Source organism: Aedes aegypti, chromosome 3 (assembly GCF_002204515.2).
Source record: "Aedes aegypti strain LVP_AGWG chromosome 3, AaegL5.0 Primary Assembly, whole genome shotgun sequence".
Classification (NCBI taxonomy): Eukaryota; Metazoa; Arthropoda; class Insecta; order Diptera; family Culicidae; genus Aedes; species Aedes aegypti.
Window position 1 is genome coordinate 105,504,006 of NC_035109.1, and position 17,076 is coordinate 105,521,081.

Sequence of the window (17,076 nt, forward strand, 5' to 3'; positions counted from 1 at the left end):
TATGGAGAGCACGATATATGGGAATTTGAAGGAGACCGGTTTAGTTATCCTGCAGGCTTTATTCTGCTCATCTTGATCTAATAGATGAAGCGACCTCGTACGCTCACAACAATTATGAACCAGCATTCGCTGTTGGTTGAATAATCCGTGGCTGAGAGAGTGGAGAGAAACGTTGGCTCTATCCAAACGCACATCTTCCATTTGACAGCTCTAGCTTACTGCGAGGCTCTGCAAACACATCATCATTGCTTTTGGGATGAACTGAGGTTGGTTTCTCCGTCAACGCAAGAGCATGATTTCGCTTTCCTCTTTGCCCTTTTGGGCAAAGAGCTACAAAGAGACAACGAAGAGCTGTCTGGAAATGCTCTTCCCCGAACTGAGAAATAGGAAAACATGCTCTCCCCCTAACTGAGAAAGGGAGAAAATAATCTCTTTCTCTTTTAAGCACTGAGGTTGTCAAAACAAACTCTTCACCACTGTGGGAATGAAAATAACAAAACACAAACGTGTGAACTCTTCATCCCGCAGAGCTCGTACGCTCAGTTTGTGTGTGGGTAAAAACGCTTCTCTTTTGTAGTTGATCATTAAAAGGGGGAGAAAGAGGATAAGTCAAGAGCAAGGAAGAAGCCTGAAGTTATCCTTCTCCAAACCACCCTTCGGGGAATTACATACATTTAGGCGTATTCTCCAAATCAGCTTGAAATCGATATCTGGGTTGGAACAACTTTAACAAACATTAATAACAAATAAATTATTTTGGAATTTAGGGTAAACATACCAATTTAGGGTAATTAGCCCTATATTTGGACAATATCGACTAATATCCAATTTCATGGGCACAGTACTCTGTTTCCGAATACAATGAATAGAACGGTTGTACATAAATATGTATAGTCCTGCAAATGACTTCAAACGATTTTGAAAACATATCTGCAAAGATCAAAAGGTCCAGCTAACATTAAACACTTTAATTCTATATAACTTAAGAAGACCACTCTTGTGGAGTGAAATGGAGCGAAAAAATTATTTATTCTAGAAAATCAACTTTTCGTCCACATAAACCCAAAGCGTGACGGGGTCAGGATATGTAGGATCCTGTGGATGTCCTTAGGCGACTTCCAAGGATATATTTGACCAATCCTGAGCATCGGACATGGATCCATTTTATTTTTACAACTCTGGTGGAGCGAATTTAGCGAAAAATGATTTATTCTAGAAAATCAACTTTTCGTCCACATAAACCCAAAGGGTGACGGGGTCAGGATATGTAGGATCCTGTGGATGTCCTTAGGCGACTTCTAAGGATATATTTGACCAATCCTGAAAAACTTTATAAAAATCGCTTAAAACTAAAGGCTAGGCTTTGCAGAATTCGCTCTCATTTGAGTATGAAGCACGATCAAAGCAAGCAAAGAAAAACATCCCATCTGTTGCGGTCCACGATCGTCATTGTATCGCAAGGTGTAACAAGTCTGATAAATGGAAGCAGCGAGCGAGAGCCCCAAAGAGAGAGCAATGATAAAACCCATTTTACTCGCTTGTTTACCGTTGGGGATAGGTGTTTTTCTTTACTGGCACGATAAACAATCCACGAATTTCCAATAGTAATAGTGTCCCCCAGGCTTGGAGCATGTTTAGAGGGGTTTTATCATACACTATTATCCCCCCTATCTGATCAAAGTTGTAGCAGTATACGATAAACAGTCTCTCATAATGTGCAGCATGTTATGATGGTTACAGAGAGCGATACGTGAGCGATTCTCTCAATTTTCTCAGGATTCAATCCCTGCTAAAGGCTCAACCGGAAATGATCCATATCAGAGCCATAATCTTGAGAAGGAGTTTCAGTAACCAAAAATGGGAGATAATGGAGGAGTTCAAGGGAGGCCGTGAGTCTTGATTTCTGAAACGAAATAAAATAAAACGCAAAACAGTATCATATAACATAACGAATATCGTTGAAAAAATCTTTTAAATTTTCAACCATAGGAAGTGATCTAATTCCAAGAATATCACGAACAAATACAGGTACAGTAGTTTCTAAATTCTTGAAGTTATCTATGAGTTCTTTCCTAGGCAAAACATAATTTATGCAATAGAAAAGTATGTGATGATGTCTTGATAAGTTTCACCACAATAACATAAATTTGAATCTACAATGTTAATACGATATAAATGACTATTACAAGTATAATGATTAGAAATAAGTCTTGAAAACATGCAAATCATATTTCTACCAGCAGATAAATTTTTAAACCAAGGTTTTTTATCCACAATTGGTAAAATGGAATGACACCATCGACCTTTGTCACTAGAATCCCTATCAACTTGCCAAGAATTCAAAGCATATTTTTTAAATTTTGCGTAATATTCCGAATGAGCAACATCTCGTTTATAAGTAATTCCACGAGTAGCTCCTAATTTTACTAAATAATCAGCTTGTTCATTACCAAATATATGACTATGGGATGGAATCCACACAAATTTAATTATAAATCCCCAAGAATAAAAATTATATTATATTTTTTTTAACAATAAAATTAAATAATGGACTTAAAAATTGAAATTACATGATTCGATAGAATTGATACAACTCAAACTATCTGTACAAATGATGAAAATGTTTGGAGAATAATCCTTTATTATATTACATGTAAAATACAATGCAGTCAATTCAGTTACAAAAACTGAGCATGGAGATTGTAATTTAAAAAAATATGCTACATCAATATTATAAACTCCAAAACCTGCATTACTATTAATCGATGATCCGTCAGTGTAATACACAAATTTTTGATCAAATCCACAAAATTTACGTTCAAAAAACAATTTAGCATGTTGATTACACATATTATTTGGTATTTGATTCAATTCCCAATGTAAAGATTTATCAATATAGGGATTGTTTTCCGTTTTGAAGTGAATTTAATATCCCCTCTTCTTCTTCTTTGATTGTAGAAAAGTATAAAATATTTACATTTTTGTATTACCCATCAAATGATACTCAAGCATTTGTCAATTGTTAACTAAATAAATTTTTAAACATTTTTTCAAAAATGCAAAACTGTTTTGAAAGTTATAGAAAATTTTACTATCGTCCATATAATAACCCTATATATAAGCCAAAAATAAAATCATGTTTATTACCGAGTTATGAAAAAATATCAAGTTATGAAAAAAAATTCAAAAATACAAAAAATCCGAAAGTGATCGCCGTCTAAAGGTGAGGTTGGGTATCAGAAGTTAACAAATCCGGTGCATTTTGCTCTTATTTTCAAAAATATATTATATGTCCTGATTTTCCCTCTGACCAAATGGTATCCCTAGCAAGGAACGACGATATTTTCCTTGACTGCACGGTTTGCCTCAATTGTGCATATATGAAACCCGGGCCCTAACCGATCATTTCCACAGGAAGGACAGACGAAGCAGCAATGCAAAGGTCAATATATTCCGTGCAATGAAATCTTCGTAAACAGAGGCAGCAATCCAGTGTTAATGTCATGGGTTGAAAGAGTTTCACAGCCTATTTTGTGTACACTTTTTTTTTTAATTCTTTATTGGTATCATTCCAAACATTCCATTCATTTGATATATCTAGGTGTTCTGTGTTAGACAACACAATCATCCTAATTTGGTAAAACAAATTTAGGCTTATATTAACATTTTGTTAACTACATATTATTTTTTATTTGCCGTAGCAGTTCAGAACTCGGATGAGTTCAATTTTCCTGATAATAAATCTTCGAGCTGTTCAGTAGAATACCTATAAGTAGATGAAAAAACCGAATTTAGTACTATACCATTTAATTCTACTAGAGTTTGTATCCTTTGACAGATACGCGTATTTCGACCTCAACTGTCGTGTACTAGACACTGAAGACGGCCTTACAGTTGAGGTCGAAATACGCGTATCTGTCAAAGGATACAAACTCTAGTGGAATTAAATGGTATAGTACTAAATTCGGTTTTTTCAATTTTCCTGCTTTTAAGAAAAAAATGCTTTCAATTCACTTAACCTAAGTTAACCTAAATATATAACGCATTTAAGTATCGTGGCAATAGAAAATTGTAACGATTTTTGGCTGAAATTATATTCCTAACATTCGATATTCTATGTAACTCATTGGTACTATACCAGGGAGAAAGCTTCAGAATCATTTTCAAAATTTTATTTTGAATTCTCTGCAGAGCTTGCTTCCTGGGATTACAACGGCTAGCGGATTTTGAGGCAAGTGTGCCATAAGGGCAAGTGTGCCACCCCTGATTTTTATAAAAACTACAAAATATATTTTCTCTTTGAGCTTTACAATATGTGTGATCATTGTATTATGAACTATAACATAATACGATGATCAAAATATGACGAAAATTGCTCTGTTTTTCACGTATTCACGATGACTTTTGTAAAACCAATAAAATTTTAGTGATTTTTTATAAGATTTCGTTGTTTTTATATAGCATGGTGAAAGGTAAATTAATGTCAGATATTTCTAACGAACTGTACATCGTGAAGCTATTTAAATGTGTAAATTATTGTGGCATTTAAAAGAAAAAATATTTAGTTTTACATCTGGGCAAGTATGTCACCTATTTGGTAAACAAAAAAGGTTGAAGTGAAATTTATAAAAATGTAAACATCATCAACAAAATCAGGCACTAGTAGTAGTCTCTGAAGTGTAGAAGGGGAATAGCAAAAATGTACCAGTAGATTAACATGAAGGTTCATTCGGTGGCCGTCTTTCCCCAAATGGTGTTGAAATTTAGGTTCTTTTGGATGATATTTGAGAAGCTCCAAAACTAATACTTTTTGAAATTATTTTCTTTTTAAATGGCACAGTGCTTATAAAAAGATGCGAAACGAACGTCATGAGGCTGAATTGGTGGTTTCTTAAGCTTTAGACAAATTTAGAGAACAATTTTCTTAAGGTAGCACACTTGCCCCAAATTTCTCGCTTGTCCATATTGGTACAACATGGCTGGCCTGAGAATGTGTTTGAATATCAAAAGCTTGTTCTTAAGACAAAGTTTTGATTTTCTATTAATAAGGGGATAGAGACGTTTTACATATTTGTTACATTTGGCTATAATGCCTTCAATGCGATTTTTGAAAGCTAAGTTTTCATCTGGCATGAGCCCTAGATACTTAACTTCATCTGACCAATTTATTGAAACCCCTCTAATCGTGACAACATGTCGACTTGAAGATTTCAAATAAAGAGTTTCTGGTTTATGTGGGAAAATTATTAGTTGAGTTTTGGAAGCATTAGGAGACATCTTCCATTTTTGCAAGTATGTAGAAAAAATATCCAAACTTTTTTGCAATCGACTACAGATGACACGCAGGCTTCGTCCTTCGGCGAAGAGGCCTGTGTCATCCGCAAACAAAGATTTTTTACATCCCTGAGGTAACTGAGGGGGCCCAAATAGCCGTAGCGGTAAACGCGCAACTATTCAGCATGACCATGCTGAAGATCGTGGGTTTGAATCCCGCTGGTCGACGATCTTTTCGTAAAGGAAATTTTCTCGATTCCCAGGGCATAGAGTATCTTCGTACCTGCCACACGATATACACATGCAGAAATGGTCAATCGGCAAAGAAAGCTCTCAGTTAGTAACTGTGGAAGTGCTCATAAGAACACTAATCTGAGAAGCAGGCTTTTGTCCTAGTTGGGACGAAACGCCGGAAAGAAGAAGAAGAAAAAGAGGTAACTCAGGTAAGTCAGATGTCAAAATATTGTATAGTATTGATCCCAAAATGCTGCCTTGAGGAACACCAGCTCTTGCAGGGAGCCTTTCAGACCTGGAGTTCTGATAATTAACCTGAAGTGTACGATTTGACAGATAACTTTGAATTATTCGAACAATGTATGTTGGAAAATTTATTTTTTTTTAATTTTACGATCATGCCTTCATGCCAAACATTGTCAAATGCTCCAGACGAGCAAGACCAGTAGAATAGCCTTCATATTTGTTGGAACGGATCAAATTTATTCCACATAAAAGTTGATGAGTGGTCGAAAGTCCATGACGAAATACGAAGTGGTCATTGGCAAAAATTGAATTTTCGTTGATGTGGACCATCATTCTGTTCAAAATGACCTTTTAAAAAAGTTTTCTCATGGAGGAAAGCAAACTGATTGGACGATAGCTAGAAGCTTCTGCAGGATTTATGTTTGGTTTTAAAATTGGTACAACTTTAGCATTTTTCCATTTGTCAGGAAACTATGCCAACTTTTTGAGCTTTTTGGCAATAAGTAAGTAATAATTTATTTTCCTCTTTCAATGCCGGTATTGGCTTCTGAAGTTTTATAATCTCCAAAAGGTCCGAATTTTTTATTTCTTAAATGAGAAAATCTTTTTTTAATTTCTTTTTGCAGATTCTGCCATATCATTTTTAAAGCAAAATCGAGAGTGCGTTGAAATTGCCTTTTTCTCATGTTTCTAAGAGGAATGCATGTGAATGACCATTATCGTTCAACAAATCTCCAAAACCAGTTTTTTTTTTGCATAACAATTCAGCAATGTTGAAGAAAATCTGATTACAATTGTAGATTTGTATGAGGATTTCTTTAAATTTGATCGAAAAAATTGGTTTTTCATTTTTGATTATTACTGATAATTGAATGATAGATTATTGAGCCTTAGAATGGATCAAGAGTTTAAGATCATCGTCTATAATCACGGATTCGAATTTAACTTCACATTTCGGTATTGCTATGTCTCTGGCTTCAACAATGAAATTGGTTTAAGTTTCAATATCAAGTTATGTTGGTAAAGAAATGTTAACATCAAGATTACTTACTATCGATATACCTATTTTTCATATGTGTTCGGCTCGAAAATAATTAGAAGTTGAGCTAATAGGATTGAGAATCGCTTCATGGAATTTTGGAATGTAACAGGGACATTATCAGAATCAAAATCAGCGTGAGTAACCAGTTGGCTATAAAGGTGACTAGAGTCGGTTAAGACCAAATCAACCGTGGAAGGGTTTCTAAAAGATGAAAAACAAGTAGGGTTATCAAGGTATAGAGTTTAGAAACATCCTGAAGAGCTCTCATCATATCAAATTATGCAGTTAGAATTACTTTGCGAATTATTCCAAGAGCGATGTTTTGCATTAAAGTCGTCAATGACAAAATATTTTTACTTATTACGACTTAATTTCCGTAAGTCAGTTTGGAGCAATTTCACTTGCTGCTCATTGCATTGAAAAGGCAAATAGGCAGCTATGAAAGTATATTTAACAAACTGTGTTTCAACGGCATCACCAGAGTTTCAAAAACTTTTTTTTCAAATGTCGGTTAAAGCTGATATTTTATACGCCTATGAATGATGATAGCAACTCCGTCACAGCCCCAGCCGATAAATAAATAAAGAACGATAAATAAAAAAACATATAAAATCATGGAAAGGACAACCCTTTGACTGTCCTACTCAGGTATTCTTGTGCGTTGGAGCATGTCCAATTCTCACACACCACTGCATATTTCCATTAATGATGATACATCAATATTCTTTTGTTTTGGGTGTATTTTTTTATCGCGTTTTTAAAAATTAATGAAATTTTGGGTAATAAGTGTTAAGAGAATTGTACGAGCATTCAGCCTGAAAATTTGAGAAGTATCTGATTTAAAATGAATTTTTGGTGATCATTTTAGTTTGTCTCATTTTTTTCGAGTCCAGTCTTTAGTAACATTTCTCCTTTCATTTCATATATCTTAGTGCTCCAAGTCAAGCAACACTATCATCTTAATCTGTTGAACTTAAGTACAGCTATTTTTATCTTTTTGACAACATATAAAATCTATTTGGCCGTGGCTGTTCAGAATTTTTCCAAGTTAATTGAATTAGATTTATCCACGATTTATGCTCTTGGGTTTATGGACAAAAGGTCGAAAGACAAAAGGTCGAAAGGACAAAAGGTCGAAAGACAAAAGGTCGAAACGACAAAAGGTCGAAAACAATTTGCATGGTGGGAAATTTTTCCTTCTTTGAAAAACGATTTTCGACCTTTTGTCCCTTCTTTTTTGTTCTTCGACCTTTTGTCCTTTTGACCTTTTGTCTTTCGACCTTCTGTCCTTTCGACCTTTTGTCTTTCGACCTTTTGTCATAGATTCAAAATGTAGGGATTTTAAAAATTTTAAATTTGATGTGTACAGTGCAGTAAGCGAAGTCGTTTTCGGCTCGCCGAAGTGGAAGTTTTGTTTTTTAAGCACGCTTTTTTCTGGGCAATATTTCGTTACCGCCTAAGTAAGGGTATTGATGAAAAAGTTGAAAGTGGCTTCGTGTTGCTTAGTCAAGGATGGAAGATCAGGTGGTGAGCTCGTTTCATGCATGTTTTTTAGATATTGATTGATTCGCATAATACATACTGTGTTATCAGTCAGAATGATGGGTACAGGAGGGTTGAATACTTTTTAAATTGAGGCGCCTTTATTGACTCTATTATGTTCGAAGGGGTGTGCAACCAGTGAAAATGATGCGTTACCTCTAGATAACCCCTAGGGCCCTTGTAATTGAGCTTGCTTACCAAAGCGAATCCTACATTTTGATCCTTCCCAATTTTTAAACTCCCAGTATTTTCTCGTGGAAGTGCAGAGGTCTCAACGGCTTCCATGAAGCGAATACCCGAGCAGAAGCAAGGCACTGACAATCAAAACGTGATGTTAAATTCTGATTTATTGGTAACTATTCTAGGATTCTTGTTAGGTGAAAATTTCAGAAGTCCGGTAAAAGTTCTATGATTTCTTTGGACTTTTTTGGAATTTGATGAGATTTGGAATCTTAGGTAATTTTAAAGCAACTCTATTGTAAATTTTCAGATCAGATTCCCGATGGCAATCTTTGTAAATCGTCTGAATGTGGATCTTCTGAACCAGCAACGAGGATTCAGAAGACTTCCATTCGAAATCTCATGAATTTTAGGATTCCAACTAACCCATTTGACCCATTTGAAATCGTATCAACTATTGTGAAAACTCATTTTTAATTCTAGAAATTTTAGATTTTGTATCGCAATGCAAGAATTCTGCCGGATCACCAAGAATATATCTCAATATCTAGAATCCCATATTTATCATCAATATTCATTCGGGCGTACCATTGGTACCTCGCGTATCTGAAGGAATAAAATAGACCCCTTTGTGTGGTCCTTAGCCTTCTGCCCAGCAACTCCTATACCTACCTCCTCGTGGTATTGGCCGGGGTACAAGCAACCTTAGAGAGAATTGGGTAACTAATACCGGTGGGATCTTTGGTCGTATGCTGACAGGGAAGGGGGGGTTGGCTTCTGCAAACCTAGAGCGTATGTTCCCCATATCGGGGCAGCTGAGCATTGTCTCCGAGTGCCAGAGAAGGACTCTAAGCTTAAATGTGCACTATGGCCCTCCGAACATTTATGGGAATGATCCTCTGTAAATCTAGGGGATTGGTGTCAGACTCTGTATGGCAACCGTAAAAATACATCAGCGCAGAAACGTCAAAGAGAGAATACGGACCAGAACAATCGAAAAAAAACCACAGCAACGGGAAAAGACTAGCGATTGAAAACTCGGTACGTGGAACTGCAAATCTCTCAATTTCATCGGAAGTACACGCATACTCTCCGATGTACTGAAGGTCCGTAGATTCGGAATCGTAGCGCTGCAGGAGGTGAGCTGGACAGAATCGATGATGCGAACGTTTAGAGGTAACCATATCATCTACCAGAGCTGCGGCAACATATTTGAGCTGGGAACAGTTATTAGAGTGATGGGCGATATGCAGAGGCGCGTGATTTGGTAATGGCCGATCAACGGAAGAATGTGCAAGTTTTAGAGGGCAAGTTTTTTACTTTAAGAGAGAGTGGCAGGAGGTTTTAGAAGAGAAGAATGCAGCGCGGGCTGCAATGCTGCAGAATGGTACGCGGCAAAACGTGGAACGATACAGACTGAGGCGGAAACAGCCAACCCGTCTATTCCAGGACAAAAATCATCGCCTGGAAGAGGTGGAAGGCCAATAAATGAAGTTGCTGTACCGTTATCAAGAAACGCGAATATTTTCCGATAGAAATCCCGAAAAGGCTTCATGCCATGAGCTGAAATGTGCCGGGATACGAATGGGAGCATCTTGAGGGACGGACGCGAGATGCTCGATAGGTGAACAGTGTTGACCAGACTCATTTCCCCGAAATTCGAATTGTGAAGCCATGAACTGTTATAACTGTGCGTTGTATTCTTGAGATGAAGGGGGAGGTGGTTGGGCTTGAGTATTGCACATGGGATCCGACAGTTTCGATCTCGGTGGGCCGCAATTCAAGTTTCGGTGAAATGATTCGCACTCACTCACTCACTCATTTCATTTCACCGAAACTTGAATTGTGGCTCTCTGGGATCAAAATTGATCGATTTTGTGTGCAGTACTCAAGCTTAACCATCTGCTTTTCTATCTTAGGTGGATAGAGCATGGTTGTAGTAGTTCGTGGCTTCGTAGTTCGGAAAATGTTATTTTCGGGGAAATGAGTCTGAACAACACTGTAGGTGAAAGCAGTATTATGATGAACACCTGAATGGCGCAGAGGACACAAACATATAATGTCAGAACAGCGAAGCTGGTGACTCGCTGCACTGCTGACAGTGGAATCCAACCAGCTCCCACTATGGGGAAAGTTTAGGATACCATTTAACAGCTCAACAAAAAACAAGGCCGCTGGAAAGGATGGTATCAAAGCCGAACTCATCAAGTTGGGCCCCGAGAGATTGGTCGCTTGTCTGCATCGGCTTATAGTCAGAATCTGGGATACGAAACAGCTACTGGATTCCACTCCTCCGGCGTTATATGCTTCTTCTTCTTGGCATTAACGTCCTCACTGGGACAGAGCCTGCTTCTCAGCTTAGTGTTCTTATGAGCACATCCACAGTTATGAACTGAGAGCTTCCTTTGCCAAAGTTGCCATTTTCGCATTCGTATATCGTGTGGCAGATAGGATGATACTCTATGCCTAGGGAAGTCATTGGAACTGTATTATAAAAAGATCGAAAAGAATCGAACCCAGACACCTTCAGCATGGCTTTGCTTTGTAGCCGCGGAATATACCCAAACGGCTAAAGAAGGCGATATATGCCCCATCTACAAAAAGGGCGACAAACTGGGGTTTGAAAACTATCATGCAATCACTATCCTAAACGCCGCCCTACTAAGTGTATTTCCAGATTATCTTCCGTCGTCTATCACCTATGGCAAACAATTTCGTGGGAAGTTATCAAGCAGGTTTCATCAACGGTCACTCGACAACGGACTAGATCTTTTCCATGCGGCAAATCCTCCAGAAATGCTTGCTTCCTACGCACCACCTATTCATCGATTTCAAAGCGGCATACGATAGTATTGACGGTGTAGAGCTATGGAAGATCATGAACGAGAACAGCTTTCCCGGAAAGCTCACAAAATTTATTAAAACAACGATGGAAGATTTCCTAAATAGCGTTCCAGTTCATTTGAATTCCACTGGGGCCTATGATAAGGCAATGGACTTCCGTGCCTGCTGTTCAATATTGCGCTTGAAGGTGTCATGCAGAGAGCCGGGCACGATTTTAACGAGATCCGAACAATTGCCAGCATCGCGGACGACATGGATATTATTGGAAGAAAATTAGAAACTTTGGCAGATTTGTTCACCCGCCAGAAACGCGAAGCGCCAAGAGTGGTGAATTCGCCAAAAACAAAGTACAAACTGGTAGGCGAAACGTAGCGTGACAGTTTCCGCCTAGGAAGCAGTGTCACGATAGACGGGGATTCTTTCGAGGCGGTTGACGAGTTCGCCTACCTCCAATCCTTGCTGACGGTTGACAACAACGTTAGTCGTGAAATACGAAGGCGCATCATCTTTGGAAGTCGTTTCTACTATAGGCTCCAGAAGAAACTGCGGTCAAGAAAGATTCACCCCCGCACCAAATGCACGATGTCCAAAACTCTCATTAGACGAGTAGTTCTTAACGGGTTGAAACGTGGACTGTGCTCGAGAAGGACTTGGAAGCTCTTGGAGTCTTCGAACGCCGGGTGCTTAGGACGATCTTCGGCGGCGTGAAGAAAAACGGTGTGTGGCGGCGAAGGATGAACCACGAGCTCGCCCAACTCTACGGCGAACCCAGTATCCTGAAGGTGGCTAAAGCTGGATGGATACGCTGGGCAGGGTATGTCACAAGAATTCCGGATAACAGCCCTATAAAGATGGTGTTCGCTTCGAATCCGATCGAAACGAAAGGCGTGGGGCGCTGCGAGTTAGGTGGATTGACCAGGTGCACCAGGACCTGGAGAGCGTGGCTAAACACAAGCGGTGACTATGACGCAAAACCTACTTCAGTTGACATTTCTCTACTACACGTATTTGTTACACATATTTGGAAGGATGGTGATTCATAACAACAATGTATCTCTGTGGACTTTATTTTTGAGTAGATTCTATAAGTACTACTTGTCAAGTAGTATAGTTGACCGCTTTTATTTCATACCGCCCAATGTCTTTCAAACATGTAGCAATAATATTCGCTAAATCAATTTTCCCTTATTTCCCCTTCCCATTTGCAGCCCAAGAGAAAATCGAGGACTCGGCTTTCTGTGCGATGCTGAGCAATCCGGAAGGAATTCCCCTGTGGGAGCTGTCGACATGCCTGTTTTTCGCCGGCCCGATGGTGGTGATGATTGTTCTCTACGGCCGGATGGGAATGCAAATCCGCTCCCGAACGCAACGAACCGAGGAACTGGGTGAGTTTCTGTGTGTGTGGGCGCGAGTGGGGGTGTTAATTGTGGGAGTGCCGAGTGAGTGGTACCATTAAACGGTTTACATCATTTGCAGAACTCATGTGAAATGTGAGTTTGTGGTAGCGTCATCGATAATCCTGGTATTCATTCCCTAAAAAAGTTAAAAAATTAACGCACGTTGTTTTACAAAAACCTTAATTTTAATTTAGTCATGAGTAAAGGAAAAATAATCAAAAAAAACTATCAAAGTTGCCCCGTTACACGGTGCCGTAAGTGATTTGTTTCGTTAGACGTGTGTTGCGTTGGAGGATGATGGTCCGAGTGCAAATAAACAAACAGCAAATGTGAAATCAAATCAAATCAAAATCGAATGTTTACTTACCACGTTTCTCGAGTGTTGGCCGTTGGGAATTAAATTCGATTCTCTTCCGTTTCTGCTTGCAGGAGTGCGAAATGGTTCCATTAACGGTCCTAAGGTATCTCAGTCGAAAAAGGCGATTATCCGGATGCTAGGTAAGTACTTTGGCACTAATCGTGGGAAAGGTTTGTAAAGTTCAATTGTATAATCAAGTGTACTATGTGATGTCTGATTGGCATCAGATATAAATTGTTTTCAAGGGAGGATTGAACTCTCTTTAAAGTTCAATTTGAGGGGAACTTTCCAATCGTCTTCAATACGGCGAATCACTGCAGCTGATATAAAAAACCTTTCAAAAAATTAGAATGAAAATACTAACAGTTTCAATCTATATCTATATAAATAAAAATGGAGTGGTGTTTGTATGTCACGAAATGGCTTCTGAACGAGTCAACCGATTTGAATGATTATTTTTCCGTTTTGTTCGTCAAGTGTTCCGACGTGTTTGTGTGTATAAAAATCCCAGGATATTCACCGGGAAAGTCGGAAAAAACGAGCGTGAACGGAACTGTCATTTTGTATGGGACGATCCATAGCGTTTTTCAACAGCCTACTTGATGGCAAGACGAAGTTTGCCGGACCCACTAGTTTTTAATATAAATGAAGTCAATGATATCTGTAATCCTAAGAAATTTCGTTATATTAAATTTCATGGTCTTGGTTATGTGAGCAACACATATTCCCTGGTTCGCACTCAACTTAAATTTAAAACCCGCATCAGGAATGCAGTTCCATAATCACTGACCGAGTCCGATGTGTTGCTCATAGTTACTGCAATAGAAAGCAATTTGTCAAAGACCACAACTAAATGTAGGTGCAGTTCATACCCCCACACAATGCACTTCGAAGCTTGCTTTAGAACGCTCCTTCCCTGTTCTATCTCCCAGGAGATCAAAACAGTTGCCCTAAAGTCCATTATTTCTGCTGGTTGACTCTTTATTGGGTGCCACCGACCGACCGGCTGACTGACCCCCAGCAGAAGTGAGCAAAGTAAACCCTACGATGCTCCACTATTTGTTTCGTTGGAGAGGGGCCACGAACGAGAGGACGCACATGGTGCCGCAAGGTCGTCTTGGGAAATCTATGTTTGTATCTGTTTAGTCTTTGTACTAAATAGGTAGTAGGGCAGAGTAGTCATAAACAATCCTAGGACCAGAGTGAAAAATCTTCTTTTACGGATCTCGACGTATTAGACGTATGACGTTATCACAGAAGTATAAAAAAAAGTTTCACTTAAAAGCAATAAATTTATGAAATCTTAACATGCCAATATCTCATGGAGTTAATTAGATGAACCTTTATTATAAACACTTATTTTTCTTCTTCTTGGCATTGTGTCCTCACTGGGACAGGGCCTGCTTCTCAGATTAGTACTCAATGAGTTCTTCCACAGTTGTTAACTGAGAGCTTTCTTTGCCAAATTTGCCATTTTTGCATTCGTATATCGTGTGGCAGGTACGATGATACTCTATGTCCGGGAAGTCAAGGAACTTTTCATTACGAAAAGATCCTGGACCAACCGGAATCGAACCCATACACCTTCAACATGGTTTTGCTTTGTAGCCGCGGACTCTAACCACTCGGCTAAGGAAGGCCCTGTTAGCGCAAAAATCGGTGCAGAATGTAATAGAGCATTCTCCCCTAGCACCAGGGCAGACAACAAACAGGAAGTGGCATACTTCAGTCAACTTGTGGGTCGATACGACGACCAGTACCGGTCAGTATAGTTGGTTCAATGTTTGCCAAGCCGGAGGAAGAGCCCCAGTTGTGTTTGCCTGGCCATTGCTTCGGAGTACTATTGTTGGTTTGGGCTTGGGTTTGTCTTTCAGTTGGAAGGACGTTATTAATATCGGTCAGATTATTGTTAGCTACGAGGAGAGGGAAATGACACTTCAGACTAAGTTTATTGCTGGTCGGGTACGAGTGAGTACAATTGCAAATTGAACAATCGTTGCAAGCGAGATGGTAACCTGTGTATAATTGTTTTGTTTACATAGGAATTTGCTTTAATGATGTCGCTTGCACAATACTTTGTATAAGACTAAAGTTCTCTAATGTTTGTAATGTATGCCAGCCAATGAGAGCCCTAAGATTTTGGCCTTCGTTTGAGCATCAACCATGTACTTGCTTAGGTGTTCAACATAATTAATCGGATCAAAATAGTCGTGGTTAGAATTATGTACTCATTCCTACGATGCCCTGAGCAATAAAACAGAAATCACAGTAACAAGTAGGTTAACACATATTCCGATGATCCTGGAGAAAACATATTAGAAGCAGATTTAGTTTTTTTAAGCACAGCAATGGAAAAAGACAAACAAACATCCGTATTTTTCAGCCATAAATGCAATTTTCTTTACAGTCTGTAGAATCTGATGTAGTTTGGATCTAACATAAATCGTTAACATATTACTGGTAAAACTAGAGCATGACATTCTATTTGTTACTATAGTTTAGATTTTTTTACAGACCAGTTGATCAATTTCACGAAACAGCATCTGAAGCTAAAAGTAATCCATCCCACAGTCAAGTCTTCTATAGAACGCTACCACCCACTTCATGCCCATCGTTATTTCTCAAATGTCGTTCAATCGATTTAAGGGAAAGTCAGTAGAGTAAAGCGGAGCTAAGGTTTTTTTATGTAAAGCTCAGTTCGAGAAAAATGTTATAAATGTCATTGTGGTTCAAATGCTATGCAACTAAGAGTCTTTCATTCCTAAACTTATAGAAATCGAATTAGATTTGTAAAATTTGTAACTATTTGTTGTTTTGTAAATTGGAAATTTTAATTTCCGACCCAACTTCCATCGCATGTAATCAAATGAAATGAAAAGCTTTTTTATTGTTCAATGATTCATTGAGTTTTGACTTACAGTAGGGGCCAATGTTCGATCCATACTTGAAAATCCACTCCACTAACTTGAAAAATGTCATAAATGTATTTTAGTAAAATTTAGGAAAATACATATGTCTGTTGGTGCAAAAGAAGAAAACAAAGTAGCAGAATTAGGGGCAAGTAGGCCATCCTTAATTTTTACATCAACGAGTAAGTGTTTTTTCTCTTTGGGTTTAACAGTTTAAATCGCAATAACTTTCTTAGGAGTAGTGCTTCGTGAGGCCCAAGCAGGACGGTTCGGTTTTGCGTCGTCCGTTAGATTTTGCTCACAATTTCACGCGTTTTCGTCGCCGGAGAATTTTTTTTTCCTGTTTGGAGCGTCTTGCTGGGTAGTGCTTCGTGAGGCCCAAGCAGGACGGTTCGGTTTTACGTCGCCCGATCGATTTTGCTCACGATTTCGCGCGTTTTCGTCGCCGGAGAATTTTTTTTTTTTCTGTTTTGGAGCGTCTTGCTGGGTAGTGCTTCGTGAGGCCCAAGCAGGACAGTTCGGTTTTGCGTCGTCCGTTAGATTTTGCTCACAATTTCGCGCGTTTTCGTCGCCGGAGAATTTTTTTTTTCCTGTTTGGAGCGTCTTGCTGGGTAGTGCTTCGTGAAGCCCAAGCAGGACAGTTCGGTTTTGCGTCGTCCGATAGATTTTTCTCACGGTTCCACGCGTGTTTTCGTCGCCGGAGAATTTTTTTTTTTTCCCTGTTCTGGAGCGTCTTGCTGGGTAGGTATTTGGGAAGGCCCAAGCAAGACGGTTTGTTTTCGGAACGCCAAGAAGTTTTGCTGTCAGTGTCAGTTTTGTGTTCAGTCGAGAATGGATTACCAACTGGTGAGTTCGTTTCATGCTTATGATAACACATTTTTTCTTGAAAGCGTAACTTTTATGTAATATTAAAACAAACTTTGTATGGTTCGTCACTATAAGTGTCGGCATTATGCTATTTTCTTATACAATTTCAATATACATATATTTTTCTCTTTTTGACATTATTAAAAATTATCTTTTGAATTGTTCGACATTGTGAATGTTGAC

The 17,076-nt window shown here is 38.7% G+C and overlaps 1 protein-coding gene across 3 annotated transcripts in view; it reads left to right on the top strand.

Moving 5' to 3' along the window:
• LOC23687755 (G-protein coupled receptor 39) overlaps positions 1-17,076 on the top strand; it is a 339,479-nt gene that overhangs the window by 186,444 nt on the left and 135,959 nt on the right. For all 3 annotated transcript variants that reach the window (XM_021850745.1, XM_021850747.1, XM_021850746.1), the window contains 2 exons: positions 12,571-12,747; positions 13,189-13,257. In XM_021850745.1, the coding sequence (XP_021706437.1) occupies positions 12,571-12,747; positions 13,189-13,257 (246 nt within the window). The remainder of the gene's footprint in view (positions 1-12,570; positions 12,748-13,188; positions 13,258-17,076) is intronic.